Genomic DNA, 15288 nt, shown 5'->3' with positions numbered 1-15288 from the left:
ATAAACTCTCAAGGGACTGTGAATAGCCAAAATAATCTTAGAACAGCAAAGCTGGAGGCCTCAAACTTCCTGATTTCAAAACTTACTACAAAGATACATTATTGAAAACAGTGGGGTACTAGCATAAAGGACAGACATATTGACCAATGGAATAGCATGGAGCCCCAAAATAAACCCTCGCATATATGGCCAGTTGATTTTTGGCAAGGGTGCCAAAAACATTCAATGGGGAAAGAATAGTCTTACAAGTGGTGCTGGGAAAACTGAATAGCCACATAACAAAATAATGAAATTGGACCATTAGCTACACCACATATAAAAATTAACTCAAAATGGATCAAAGACCTACATACAGTAAGAGCTAAAACTATGAGGAACATAGAGGAATAGTTTCATGATATTGGACTTAGTGATGATTTCTTGGATATAACACCAAAGGCAAAGCCAACAAAAGAAAAAATAGGTAGACTGGATTGTATCAAAATTAAAAAGATTTCTGTATCAAAGAGAACAGAATAAAAAAAAATATTTTCAAATTATGTATCTAAAATGAGATTAATATCTGGGATGTATAAAAATACTTCTAACTCACCAACAATTAACCCAATTTTAAGAAATGGACAACAGACTTAAGACACTTCTCCAAAGAAGATCTACAGATGGATAAACACATGCAATAAGCACATGCAAAGATGCTCAATATCACTAATCATCAGGGAAATGCAAATCAAAACCATGATGAGATAGATACCACCTCACACTGGTTGGGATGGCCACTACCAATCCCCTGACACACACACCCCCCCAAAGCCAACAGCAGCAACAAAATAGAAAATAACAAGTATTGACAAAGATAGGCAGGAACTGGAAATGGAACCCTGGTACATTGCTGGCAGAAATGTAAAATGGTATAACTTTTTAAGAAAACAGTATAGCAACCACTCAAGAAGTTAAACAGAATTATCATATGAGCCAGCAATTCTAAGTATTTACCTAAAAGAACTGAAATGAGGAAGTCAGATACTTGTACAGCAATATTCATAACAGTGGCCCTGGCCAGTTGGCTCAGTGGTAGAGCATCAGCCTGGCGTGCAGGAGACCCGGGTTCGATTCCCGGCCAGGGCACACAGGAGAAGTGCCCATCTGCTTCTCCACCCCTCCCCCTCTCCTTCCTCTCTGTCTCTCTCTTCCCCTCCCGCAGCCAAGGCTCCATTGGAGCAAAGTTGGCCTGGGAGCTGGGGATGGCTCTATGGCCTCTGCTTCACGCACTAGAGTGGCTTCGGTTACAACAGAGCAACGCCCTGGATGGGCAGAGCATTGTCCCTGGTGGGCATGCCGGGTGGATCCTGGTCAGGCGCATGTGGGAGTCTGTCTGACTGCCTCCCTGTTTCCAACTTCAGAAAAATACAAAAAATAAAAAATTTAGAAAAAAAAATATTCATAACAGCATTACTCACAATAGCCAAGAGATGGATACAACCCATAGTCCATGAAAAGAGAAATGGATAAACAAAACACGGTACATACATACAGTGGAATATTATTGTCTTCAAAAGTAAGTAAATTCCAATACATGCTAAGCACAAACACACCCTGAAAACATGCTAAGCAAAATAAGCTGGACACAAAACGGACATATATAGTATGATTCCATTTATATGGGGTGCCTAGAGCAGTAAAATTCATAAAGATAGAAAGTAGCAAAGACCTACAAAGTTGGGGATAGTGGGGGGGGGAGTTATTGTTTAATGGGAACAGTTTCTGGAAATGCATAGTGGATAGGGCCTATTGCAATATCGACTCAACAGCTCTAGAGATAAAGTTAGTAGGTTATTACAAAGGAGAAGCTTTAGAAAATACATGCACAGGTTAACAGGTAACAAGGGAACTTTAAAAAAAAGAGGGGCGGTCTTGGCTCTTCAACAGTTCCTGAAAACTCTTGAATACAGAGAATTACCATTACTCAAAGTTCAGTATGAAGTACGTGATACAGACACTTAAAAAAGAAAATGCAATCTTAGGCCTCCAAAAACATATAAAATGGTGACATAAACAACTATTCAAGTTACTCAAGCCCGTCCATGGAACAGGCTTCAAGTACTGAAGCACAGATTTTACAGGAGCAACTACTACACCGGAAGGGAGAAGGAGTGCTAAGACTAGTGACTTTAAAGGTATTTTCCCCTCTAAGATTCTGATTCTAAATGGGAAAAATCTCTTTGGTTAACAAAAGTAGTAACTTTTGAGCAAAGGCAGGAAGACAATTTCCAAAGTGTGTACTTCTAATTTGCAAATACACTGTAGGCAAAAAGGAAAAAACACACTTAAAACCCACACACACAAATAAACCAACTTTAATAGATATTATTCTGTATTTATATAACGCCTTCTTCAAGAACCTTAGATGCTTTACAGACATTATATCTAATTAATCCCCACAACAACCCTGTGAGGTAGGTATTACTCCCACTTTACAAGATAGGGAGACTGAAGCAGAGAGGTTAGGTGACTTGCCCAAGGTCACACAGTTAAATTCACTGAAGAGCCAGGACCTGAGCGCCTTAGCCTCCCAGCTCCCAGTTAAATACCTCATGAGACTCTTTTAATGAAAAGTATCTTTAAAGAAAGTATCAAGTGTAGTTTGTTATGAAAATGAGGTCTTTCTACTGCCATCAAGGAAAGAAAAGCCCCTATACTGATGGTTAGAGGCAACAAGACCCATATACTACACAGTTCCTCTTTTCCTTCCTGAGTCGCATGCCCGTCTTAAGTAATCCACTAAAGGTTAAGTTGCCAAGACAGAAGCCATATGACTTCAAGTGAGACTTAATTTAGTATATTTACTTTCAGTTAATATAATTTATAAAAAATTTCTTCCAATATACAAAATATAAGACAGCCATCACAATGACCATGTACATAGACAGCAATCAACCATCATTTACAACTTCAGCCTGCCCCTCATTTCAGTCACCGGTAACCAATAGACAAACTCACAGTACTGTCTATATGGGTCACTTCTCTTACTGTATCTGCACTTTTCCCCCAGCCCTAACCCTATATGTTTTTAAAGTATATTGAGTTTCTGATAAACTATCAAACATTGTACTTAGACACAGCTGCACACTAAGAGTAAAAAGTAAGTTGAGAACCATTATCCTAGTCCCTCCTCTAACAAATCATACTATTGAATACAGGGTAGATGTGAACAGTGTGTGTCTACCGTGGAACTCAATAAGAACTCCATCACTTGCTTTAATAGAAAATTTAACCATGGCTTTTACTACGTTTTTTAAAATGTACAATGTAAAAACAACACATAGTATTCCAACGCTGTATTTTTATGCAAATGACTTCATCTATCTTTCCTATACATGCTGTGGCCTGACATGTAACAGCTGACCCAGCTTCACTTAACTCCCTTTCTCTGTGCTGAAAGCCACAGTGGAGACGCAGCTTTAAATTCCAAGACAATTTGGTTTCAGCCCTCAAAAAAAAAAAAATGGTATCCAGTTCCACTGCTAAGATCTTCCCCACATTCTTGGTTGTGATTCTCTGTGCAACGGGGTATATCAGCCAGGCTATGTGATTTGTACAAAACGATTCCCAGGATAAGGCTTCAGACACTATACCTTAAAAAGCAATTTATCAAAATACATCTTAATTTTCTCCCAGCACATCTGTTTAACAGCCCAATTAGCTAAGTGACCCAGTTAAAAATATGTTCATAGAATGAATAGATGAAGTCATTTCCTGAGCTAAAAGATATAGATAATAAATGTTAATAATAGCAGCAGACAAAAAGATTCTTTTTTGTTTTTTCATATTCAACAATATTAGTAAAATAAGTTTAGAAAATTACAGCAATTTAAAAAAATTACTGTCTCTGATGAATAATATCCCAGGCCTGACTGCTATTACTGTGACTATATACTCTTTTCTGAAAGTGACATTTGGCCACTGTCAGAGAATTCATTGGTGCACAGAAGTGTCAACTGCAATAATTTACACAATTTTAATTACATATGTTACTTCTTAAAACTCCCAACAGAAGGGAGTTTTAATAAAGTTAATTTCCAAACACTCTTCCAGTAAGGTTTGCAAAGGTAGAGGGGAAAAGGACTTGTTCATGTATTTCTGGTAATTTTTATTCAAAATTAACTTTCAAAGGGTTGTGTGGCTAGTGACCCCAGCTGCGGGGTTATGAGTCCTTCCTCCTAAGGTAAGGAATGACACTTGAAAATAACATAACTGCTATGACATGAATCTTCCAGACACGGCCTCAACTTGAAACATTAGAGTATTTAAGAATTCTAAAGACTGGTATACATGCCACCACTGCACCAGAATGTCTTTTATCATTCCAACTACTAGAGGGAGTTTTTGATAGTTTCTTATTTTACTGAAATTAAAGCTGAATAAAATCATTGACTTATAAACTATACTAAAAGATGCTTATTTAGCCAGAGATATCAGTTCCTCCTGAAAAAGAATATTTATAACCTCCTCTCACTGCAATTTTTCTTAAGGTATCTTACTGATTTGAAATAGAGTTTAAAATTCACCTTTAAAATAGAAACAAACAGACTAATTAAACTGACAAAAGCTAGTAAAAAATATGCTCAAATTTACTGACAGAATCATGGGCACTTCATACAATACTTAGACTCTACCAGTTTAATAAAATAAATAAGGAAAAAAATTATAATTACAAAGCCAGTCTTTCCCCTTGGGGAAACAAAAAGCCACTTTTGACCAATTGTTCCCTACATATACATATACTGTATATTATTAAAAGCTTCTTCAGAGAAGCAAAACATATTTGTCTTCCTGACACTGGATTCTAGCTACCTGTTAGTTTTTACATCAGGAAGGCAACTGCAAGTGTTGGGCCCAAAAGTATTTCTGGTTTACGCTTGAAAAGACCACCGCTTCTTCTTTCTGCACATTCAGCACAGGTGCACGTGTGCAGGGTCTCTATCATCTCCAGCAGTTATCAGCACAACCCAGCACAGGTTCCTATTCTTCCTACTGCACTCCAAGGAGTTTAAGTCATTACTGGTACAATACAGAGAACATGCGTGTCAATTTCCGGAAGGCTGTTTTACAGGAGGAGCTGCTATCACTGATGTCACTTCCTTGTTGAATGGAACTGTACAGATAGCAGGATACCTGAGCAAATAAATCAACTACCATGACAGGAAGAGCTTGTTAATCCATTGTCTTTGCTTTATTGTGTTCAAAGTGTGCTACTGCCCCCTGAGCTTCCTGCATTTCTCTTTCCTTGAAAAATCAGTGCTTGATCCTTCCCATAATAACCAGAGAAGAAATGAGGCAGAAATCTCTTCATTACAGTCCCCTTCAGTCCCGAGACTGGTAGAAAAGGATGTAACCAGACTCAGAGTTCTTGGAGATATCTGATGTCAACCCGTAGAATTCTTCAATAGCTTGTGCATCTATTTTCTGGGAGGCAAAATGTAAACATTAGCACATAAACAAGCTCCTTGAATTGCATAAATCCAGTAAAACCTTCAACATTGCTTAGAAACATGCCGTCCATTTTTTTCATTTATAAAATAGCTCTGCACAACTAAAATGGCTTTAATTAACAAGGCTGATAATAACAAGTGTTAGTGAGAATAAAAAGCAATGACAATTCTCACACATAGCTGGGGGGAAATATAAAATTGTACGTACACTCTGGGAAAATGTTTAGCATTATCTTCTAATGCTGACCAGACATCTACCCTTTGATCCAGCAATTAATTCTATTCCTACATATTGGCTAAACCAGTGGTTTTCAACCTGGGGACTGGCACTGGTCCACAGACCGGCAGTTGAAAACCACTGGGGCAAACTACATGAAACCACTAATAATCAACTATTTGAAACCTATAAAATGACAACTTCATGTGGTCAAATCTAATACATACACCTAAGAAAATGAGTGCATATGTCCAGTAAATGACCTGTACAAGGATAATCAAGGGAATTTATTCATAATAGTCAATAATGGACAAAAGGCCAAGTTTTTAACTTGGTATATTCACTCAATGAAAAATTACACAGCAATAAAGAATTACCACTACAGGCCACAAGAACAAATCTCACAGATATAATGATGAGTGAAAAAAGCCAGATACAAAAGAAATCATACTTCATAAATTCATTTATGGTCAAACACAGGCAATATTAATCATAATGATAAAAGTAAAAACAGTGGGTCTCAAGGGAAGGTGAGTAGAGGGAAAGAAAGCTATGGGTATTGACCAAGAAGAGGCATAAGGGAGCTTGTTGGTGTACTGAAAATGTACTATACTTTGATCTGGAGGTGTGTGTATATGCACAGGTATGCATGACATTTGTGCATGCCCATGCAAAAATTCATCAAGTTGTTGCTTAAGATTTGTGTACTTTACTACAGGTATATTATAGCTCAATGCATTTCTTCTTTAATAATAGAAGTTTCTTTAAAACTATCTCTTGTTTTATTTATACACTGTAAAGGTTAGCTGACAATTCAAGCACTGGGACTGGATGCTAGAAAATACAAAGTAGAAACTCAATTACAATAGCCTAGACATTTCTCTACTACTCACCACCTTTCATATATGAATAAGAAGGTGGGAGAAAAAAGTGATCAGTAAAAGACATACACAACCTTAAAGAAAAATAAGAAAATGAAGAAATTACTTACTTCTACAATATCGTCATCAAACAACAACCAAAAGTCATGACTCTTAACTATTGCAATGTAATGACCTCGATTAGGACCACTGAAATAAAGAGAAAGAAATGTTTATTAATATTACTCTTCTATGCCATAAATTTCATGTTTAAAAAGTAGAAAAGCCAAAACAGATAAAAACACTCCTTACCTATTTGTTCCCTCCCTGAATCAAGCTCCATTGGTTTAAATTGGCAATCAATTTTAAAATCAAATAATTAGTACTCTATTTTGAGAGCTAGTTTTCTATTTATAGAAAGCTATGCTATTAAAATTCTTTATTGTCTTTGTAATAATTTTAATTACTTTTAAATTTGCTTCTATAAGAGATTTAAATAAAAACTTTCTGAGGGAAGCAAGTGGGCTGAGGATGAACAGGTGTCAAACTGAAAAGGCAGGCAGCTTTCCCCTTCAGCTAAGAGCTAGTCTGAAGAACTGCAGACAAAAGCTAATTACAGAAACTAATAATAAGATGAAGGACTAAAAGTAATAGATTTATACCTAAGGAAGTTGTTTATTAGGGGTTTGCATTCTGAATATAAAACATGCTCAGTTCAAGATGCACGAATCCAGATGTGTACAAATGACTGTGCTGGCTGTGGTGGGGGTCACAGAGACACTACCAGCTCAGCGGGGAACAGCTCCAAAGCATATAGAGAACAGCAAGTAAAAGCAGAGTCCAAGGGACTGTGAGACAGGAGAGAGGGCTGAGGAGTCAAAAAAGGTTATTACACAGAAGAGGTGGGGTTGAGAATGGGCTTCAAGTGTAATATTCAATAACTCAGCAAACATTTGTTGGAAGCCTATTATATTGCCAGGCATTGGGGACAAAGAGGGAGCAAACTGGACTGGCACAGACATGTTGAACATGAGATCCCCCAGCAGTCAAAGGCTGCAGACAAAGGTAAGCCCTTTGTACTGATATAAAATGTTATCTACAGACAAACCTCACAAATAAAAGCAAAAAGAATTAAAATATTATGAGCATCTTTATTTAATGGACTATTTCTTGTTTTATAAAGTGCTCATTTCTCATAAGGGGACAGATATATATACAGATAAATACAATACACTACAAAGCAGTAAGCCATGACCAGCAACACACACCTAGTAGTTATGTGAAACAGAGACACAGTGCCAAAGGGAGAAAGAGGCTGTGGAGAAGAGCACCAAGGAAAATGCAGAGAAGTTTTCCAGGCAGAGCAAGGGACAGGAAGAAGGCAGAAGGGGACCAGAGCAAGAGAAAAGGGAGAATCAGATGGTGGTGGGGAGAAATGTGAATCGTTGCTGTGAAGAACTCATGCAGGAATGCGCCCCACTGCAGTCGGCCGGCCTGCGAGGAGTCAAGGAGCACCCCTCAACTTTCTGCAGCATTCTGACAGCTAAACTTGGAGACAAGCACAGGCAGCAAGAGAATGTCACAGTGCTTGTGACAAACAACATGCTCTAATAACTGACTGGCAATAAGGTTGAGAAAGAAGCACGTGAGGCCAAGGAAGGGGTCAAAAAGAAAGGTCAAGAGACAAGAGGCTATAAAGGAGTAAGGGTGGATTACATTTTTTAAAAAGGCCGAGAGGGGAGGGGCCCAGGGCTGTGAGGAGGCATCTTGGAGTTCAAGATCTTGCAAGAAGCCCACTTCCAAAAGCTGGAGCAGAACTGAAATGGGTAAGACTGTCACCGAATATGAGAAGGCTACAAAGTGGTAAAGTTAGGGTGCAAAAGCTAACATTTTATGTTATTATTATTGTTAAAACAGTAGCAACAGATAAGTGACTTGCATTTCCCTTTTAATCCTAACAATGCAGTAGGCAGCTGATAATATATATATATATTTACCTTTTATAGAAGAAAAAGCTAGTGTTCAGGGGGTTCTGTATAAGGTCACACTGACCAGAAATAGCAGAAACAGAACTGAAACGCAGGTTTCTGTCTCTAAAACCTCTGACTAAATAACTGCTAGTTATCTCTCACTGTTTTCCTCTGTTCACATGTTATCACTCTTACTTTAGAAATGGAAGGCTCCAAAAACGGGAAAGAAGCAAGAGAGCAAGTATAAAGTATACAGGGAGACAGGCCAAGGTGGGCAGTGGAAGCCGCAGACTGTTAGGACAGTGACTTCCAATTGTTCTTACCTATTCTGACAGAGAGCAGCTGAGAGGGACACTAAAACTAAAGGGTTGGGCTTTTTTTATGTTGGATAAAACATACCATTAGTATAAGTTTCCCCACCCCAGGAAAAGGAGAGTGCCTGTCTTACAGTATTACAAGAAATTCTCAATGGTAAATGAAGACTGTATGTTTCAAATATAAACTCTGATTATGTGTAGTTTAAGAATGTGAGCTATTTTATAAATTAAGATACAAACATACAAAATTTAGTGTGACACTAAATCGGCTAACAGGAAATAAATACACTGAAGAAAAATCAGAAAACTTATCTTTGCAGGTTATTTCCAAAGCCATTTTAAATGGTTTTCACAACTACTTATACAATGAACATATCCAATGAATCTCAGAAATAATTTATTTTGTAAATCTATTTAGGCACTATCATTTTTACCAAAAAACAAACAAACAAAAAATAAATAAATAAATAAAGGAAAAAAATAGGCCTTAAAGTTCTTAAGAGTAATATTTAAACAATAAGAATAAAATCCAAATTTAAAGGGTGGGGGGTGGGAGAGGAGAAAGTGTAAAAAGGGGGTCAAATTTATGAAGACAGAGGAAGATCAGACTGTGGTGAGCACACAACAGAGTAGAAAGATAATGTACTATATAGAACTGTACACTTGAAAGTTACATGTTAACTAATTCATGTGTCACCCTAATAAAGTTAATTAAAAATCAAATTTGGGCAGTAATATAATATTTTGCTGTATAGGTTTTAAGAAGGAAATAAAATGTATCTGGATGAGAACCTCTGAACTGTTAACCCTGAAGCTCCTCAAAAACACCCAGAGGAAGGCTGTTCACCAGCCCACACTCTCACCGCCAGCCCCACACGCTAATTACCTCCCACAGTGCACCACCACGGCAACAAGATCGTACATTCTGTCAGGATTGGTTGCATCGCCTGAAGTGTTAAAGAGACGAAGTTCTAAAGGAAAAACTACCCGGTAAGAAAGTTTTGTGTATCGATGAAGTTGATCCATGTATTTAAATCTCTTCAGGTGTAGAGCTAGAATCATGGGCAGTTTTTTAACTTTCATCCTATTAAAATAAACATGAGAACAAAATTTCATAAAAAACATATACTGTATTCTTAAAAGAATTATCAAATTTTATGATTCAATTAACAGTTAATCATCCTAGCACTGGCCACTTTGCATATTTCTACCAGTTATTTTTACACTGGGAAAGCAATATTCTGAACATCTTTAGACAACTCCACTCACCCACCATCATCACCAAAGCAGATAAATCGACTTTCTATGAAAAGTAAAAAAATCAAGCTATAAAATTATATAACCAACAATCCAACTTTACATACTTCAGACCTATGCAGAGCTACTAGAACAAATTCTTTCTAAACAACAAAAACAGGATGCCCTTTAAAAACTTCCCGTATAGCACTGATGCAGAACAATTTTCTCAACATTAACCAAATAACTTAAGACAAAATGGACAAACGCTGTAAAAAAAATAAACACATAATTTACCAAAACTGAAAACAAGAAACAACAAGAATCTAAATAGGCCCATTATCTATTTGTAATCACAATCTCCCCTTTCTTCAAAAGAAACATTACCAAACAGCATCACTGGGGAATTCTATGAAACACTTAAGAAATAAATGAAACCTGTTATATAAACTGTTCAATGAAAAAGAGGGGCATGATTTCCAACTCATTTTTGTGTCCAGTATAACCCTAATACCAAAACCTGACATGGTATTACAAGAAAATAAAATTACAGACCAATATCCCTCCTGAGATTTCATAAACATGAAAATCATTAACAGAACATTAGCAAACTGAACCCAGGAACATATAAACTGTACTTGGTAATGATGTAATAGTTATAGTAAATGAATAGGTTTTTGCCTCAGGTAACTATAAAAATAAAATTAAAGATTCCTTTACAGCGGCCTGAATGAACTAAGATGCGGTGTGTGAAAGGGTGGTTGTGGATGCCGACTATAGCAAGGCCCATTCCTATTGCTGAGAAGACCCTGGCTGATACTTACTATGGAGGACCTGGACACAGAGGAATAAGATATGGACCTAGTCATAAAAATGGAGTAAAAGAAAAGGACTTGGTCTCATAAACAGAAAGAATCTCAATCACGAGATCTAGGGCAGACAGTGATGACATGTGGATATAACAACTTGATACAGAGTCACCTGGTTATCACAAGAGTCTCCTTCAATGCCCCACAAGGACAAGTTTGGCCCTAGAAGTGGGGTAAGCCCAATATGAAATAAAGGGAGAGCGCAGCAAATAAAGAAAAAGGAGTATGTATAGGCAAGGAGCCAGGCGGGCTGGCTCAGCTCCCACTCATCATCATCATCAGAGAGAGAGAGACAGAAACAGAGAAAGAGAGAGAGAGAGAGAGAAAGAAAGAGAGGAGTGACAGAAACATTGCTTTTTAAAATCTCGGCACCATTCCCACCTTATGGCCCAGAGGACAGGGGAACACCGCCTAAAACAAAGCCATCAAATCCTTTCTCATTCCAGTTCCCCAGGAATAGCCCTCCACTTTCCCCATGGGTTCTGTCCTCTCTCTGGATAAAAGTACATGACTGCTACATCCCATTTACCAAGCTGGCATTTTTCCTGGACTCTGCTATACACAGTTCATCAGGTTGGCTGTATAAAAGGAGTCTATGTGCAGATAAATTCTAGAAAAAGCTAGATAAAAGGTACATTTCTTCTATTCTGTGAGTCTTCTCAGAATCTACAATATGAAGCATAAATAAATAATAAGAAATTTTATTATATAAGAAATTCATTTGATCACAGAATACTTACTTTTTGGCCTATTAATAACATTTTCAGAAATCGTTCTTCAGTGTTTCCAAATTGAAATCTTTTTAAAGACATTGTCATTATATTAATTCAAACATATATGAATAAAAGTCAAACGTCATTGCGGTTTTTTATTGTGGTAAAAAAGCACATTATATAAACTTTACCATCTTAATCCTTTTTAAGCATGCTGTACAGTCATGTTAGATTCATGTGCGTTGTTGTGCAACAGATCTCAATAACTTCTTCATCTTGCAAACTGAAACTATGCCTACTATACGGCCCCCTCTCCTCCTCCTCAGACCCTGGCAACCACAACTCCATTTTCTAAGATTTTGACTACTTTATATTCTTCATAAAACTAGAATCATACAGACTATGTCATCTTGTGGCTGGCTTATTTCACTAAGCATAATGTGCTCAAGGTTCATTCATATTGTAGCATGTGACAGGATTTCTTTTTTAAGACTCAGTAATATCCCATTGTATGTCTAGACCGCCTTTTCTTTAGTCATCTGTCAACAGGCATTTAAGTTGCTTCCACCACTTGATTAGTATGAACAGTGTAGCAATACACATGGGAATACAACATATTTCTTTGAAATCCTGTTTTCAACTATTCTGGGTATACACCAGAAGTGGAACTTCTGGATCATACAGGAATTTCATTTTTAGTATTTGTGGACCCTCTACAGTTTTCTGTAACTGCAGCACCATTTTACATTCCCACCAAAAGTGCACAACAGTTCCAATTTCTCCACATCCTCACTAATACCAGTTATTTTCCTCCTTTTTTAAATTGTGGCTGTCCTAATTGGTGAGAGGTGATAACTTGCTGTGGCTTGGTCTGTATTTCCCTGATGATCAGTGGTGTTGAAAATCTTTGCATATATTTATTGGTCATTTGTGCATCTTCTTTGGAGATATGTCTATTCAAGTCCTTTGCCCATTTTGTAACTGAGTGATTTGGGTTTTTTATTGTGAAACTATAGGAGTTCTTCATATATTTTGTATATTAACCTCTTCTGCTTTCAAATGCTTCCTCCCATTCCGTGAATACTCTGCAAATATTTTCTCCCATTCATGGCTTTCACTCTGTTTATTGTTTCCTTTGCTGCACACAGTTTTTCAGTTTGATGTAGTCTCATGTCTATTTTGGCTTTGTTGCTTGTGCTTTTGGTGTCTCATTCAAGAAATCATTGTCAAATTCAGTGTTATAAAGGTCTCCCCCTATTTTCTTTTCCTAGAAGTTTTATAGTTTTAGATCTGATGACCTATTTTTTTGTATATGCTACAGGTAAGGGTTCAACTGTACTCTTTTGCATGCAGAAATCCAGTTTTGCCAGCACTATTTGTTGAAGAGACTATCCTTTCCCTATTGTGTAGCCTTGGCTACTGATTGAAGATCATTTGACCACCCTAGTGTGGATTTATTTCTGGGCTCTTTATTCTGTTTCATTGGTCTATATGACTTTATACTAGCACCACACTGTTTTGATTACTGTAGCTTTTTAACATGTTTTAAAGTCAGGACGTATGAGGACTCAAACTTTGTTTTTCTTTCTCAAGATTGTTTTGGATATTGAGAGTCCTTTAATTTCTCATAAAAATTTTGTATGGTTTATTTTTCTATTTTAAAAAAATGCCACTGAGATTTTGATAGAGACTGCATCAAATCTACATATTGCCTTGGGAATATGGCCATTTCAATAATATTGTCTTCAATTCATAAACACAGGATATCTTTCCATTCATTTGTATGTATCCCCTTTCTTTCAGCAGTATTTAATAGCTCTCACAATTCTTTCACTTCTGTATAAACTTATTCCTAAAAATTTTTTGATTATTTGTAAATAAGATTATTTTCTTGATTTCCTTTTCAGATTTTTCATTGTTAATGTACAAAACTGCAACTTACTTTTGTGTATTGATTTTATATCCTGCATCTTTGCTGAATTTATTAGTTTTGTTTAATCTTGAGTGATTTCTACATAATGGATCGTGCCATTTGGGAACAGAGATAATTTTACTTCTTCCTTTCAGATTTGGAAACTTCATTTTTCTTGCCTATTTGCTCTGGCTAGAACTTCCAATACTATGTTGAATAACAGTGACCATAGTAGTCATCCTTGTCTTGTTCCTGATCCTGGAGGAAAAGCTTTCAGTTTTTCACTGTTAAGTATTATTGGTTTTAAGCTTTTCATATATGAAGGCCATATTTGTGTTCCCTCCCTCTATTCCTAGTTTTTTGTTTGTTTGTTTTTAAATCATTAAAGGGTGATAAATTTTGTGAAATGCTTTTTCTGCATCCACTGAGATAACAGTGTGGTTTTTATCCAGACTGAAACCTTTTTAAGTCAAACTGATCTTTGTTTTCTTTAGTAAGAACAATGACCTGTATATTCAACACAATCTTATTCTGTGACTAGAAACTACAGACGTTTGAAGATGACAGGGATCTTAGAAATAAACTAATCAAAGTGAGACCCAAAAGGACTTGTCCAATATCACAATGCAAGTTATCAGAAGGGTTGATACTCTATCCTAGTAGAAAATACCTAATTTCTCTAGGGGTACCTTCCCATGAACTTACGCATGTGGGTGAGAATGTGTATACGCATACAAAATATGTTCATCAAAACACAAAAACAGTAAAAAATTAGGAGCAATCTAACTTGTTAGATTAGAAAGATTGGTATATTTAGACTGGTCCATACAAAAAATACTACGCAGCACCTCTAAAGACTAATGTAAAAGTATACTGCCATTGATATGATTGTAATTTAGTGAGTGAAAAAGTTACAAAACTGTATATAAAGTTTGAGTCCATTTCAAGAATTATGTGTGTACATACATATGCACTTAAAATATCTAGGATTTATACAAAATGTTAACAGCGTTTTCATGAATAAGAACTCTTAAGTGATTTATACTTAGCTGTATTTTCTAATTTTTATACAAAGAACATATATGACTTATCTCAGTGAAAGATTAATATTAAATAATACATAAAACCTCATGTATATTTTCAAAACTAACAGCTTGATACTGTAGACAATTCCCAATTACTCATGTGTGTTACTTATGCTATGAGAAGACCTGCTTATGCTCACAGGCCAGCCTTCCTTCACCAGTCAATAAAGTGTGCTACATTAGTTCTTTTTTTTTTTCCTTTTAGCTACATTTAGTTCTTGATTTGACTCTATCTTCCTTATCCAACAGTCTTAGGCACTTTCTACAGAATTTCAGGATTAATCTAATACATCAGACCTCATGCCTCTAATCAAACTTATTTGAGTTGTTCCAATCATCTGAAGGAAACACTGAGTAATCTGTTTTGATTACCTATGTCCGTTACCAAAACATTCCCCTTCCCAGTAAAGTCAGTGTCCAAAACAAAAACAAAACTATAATCATTTAATAATCTAAGTTCTTTTTCTTCCCTTCATGAACATTTCAGTTCAGCCACTAGTGGGCTGGAGAAGACAGACACCTGGGGAGAAGGGGAAAGGCAGCCTGAGCAGAGTCAACAGCATCATCTACATGAGAGAGCATCGTGCATGTGCGTGTGTGAGGGGTAAGACTGACTACCT

The 15288-nt window shown here is 36.6% G+C and overlaps 1 protein-coding gene across 4 annotated transcripts in view; it reads right to left on the bottom strand.

The window, feature by feature from the left end:
• Positions 1-2338: 2338 nt before the first annotated feature.
• Positions 2339-15288, bottom strand: part of USP12 (ubiquitin specific peptidase 12) — a 127679-nt gene continuing 114729 nt past the window's right edge. For 3 of the 4 annotated variants that reach the window (XM_066258971.1, XM_066258973.1, XM_066258974.1), the window contains 3 exons: positions 9740-9937; positions 6698-6776; positions 2339-5463 (listed from right to left, as the gene is read on the bottom strand). In XM_066258971.1, the coding sequence (XP_066115068.1) occupies positions 5362-5463; positions 6698-6776; positions 9740-9937 (379 nt within the window). In that variant the 3' untranslated portion in view covers positions 2339-5361. The remainder of the gene's footprint in view (positions 5464-6697; positions 6777-9739; positions 9938-15288) is intronic. The other variant, XM_066258972.1, reaches the window with a different exon arrangement.

This window comes from Saccopteryx bilineata, chromosome 2 (assembly GCF_036850765.1).
Source record: "Saccopteryx bilineata isolate mSacBil1 chromosome 2, mSacBil1_pri_phased_curated, whole genome shotgun sequence".
In the NCBI taxonomy this organism is placed as follows: Eukaryota; Metazoa; Chordata; class Mammalia; order Chiroptera; family Emballonuridae; genus Saccopteryx; species Saccopteryx bilineata.
This window is presented reverse-complemented; position numbering and strand designations above follow the sequence as displayed.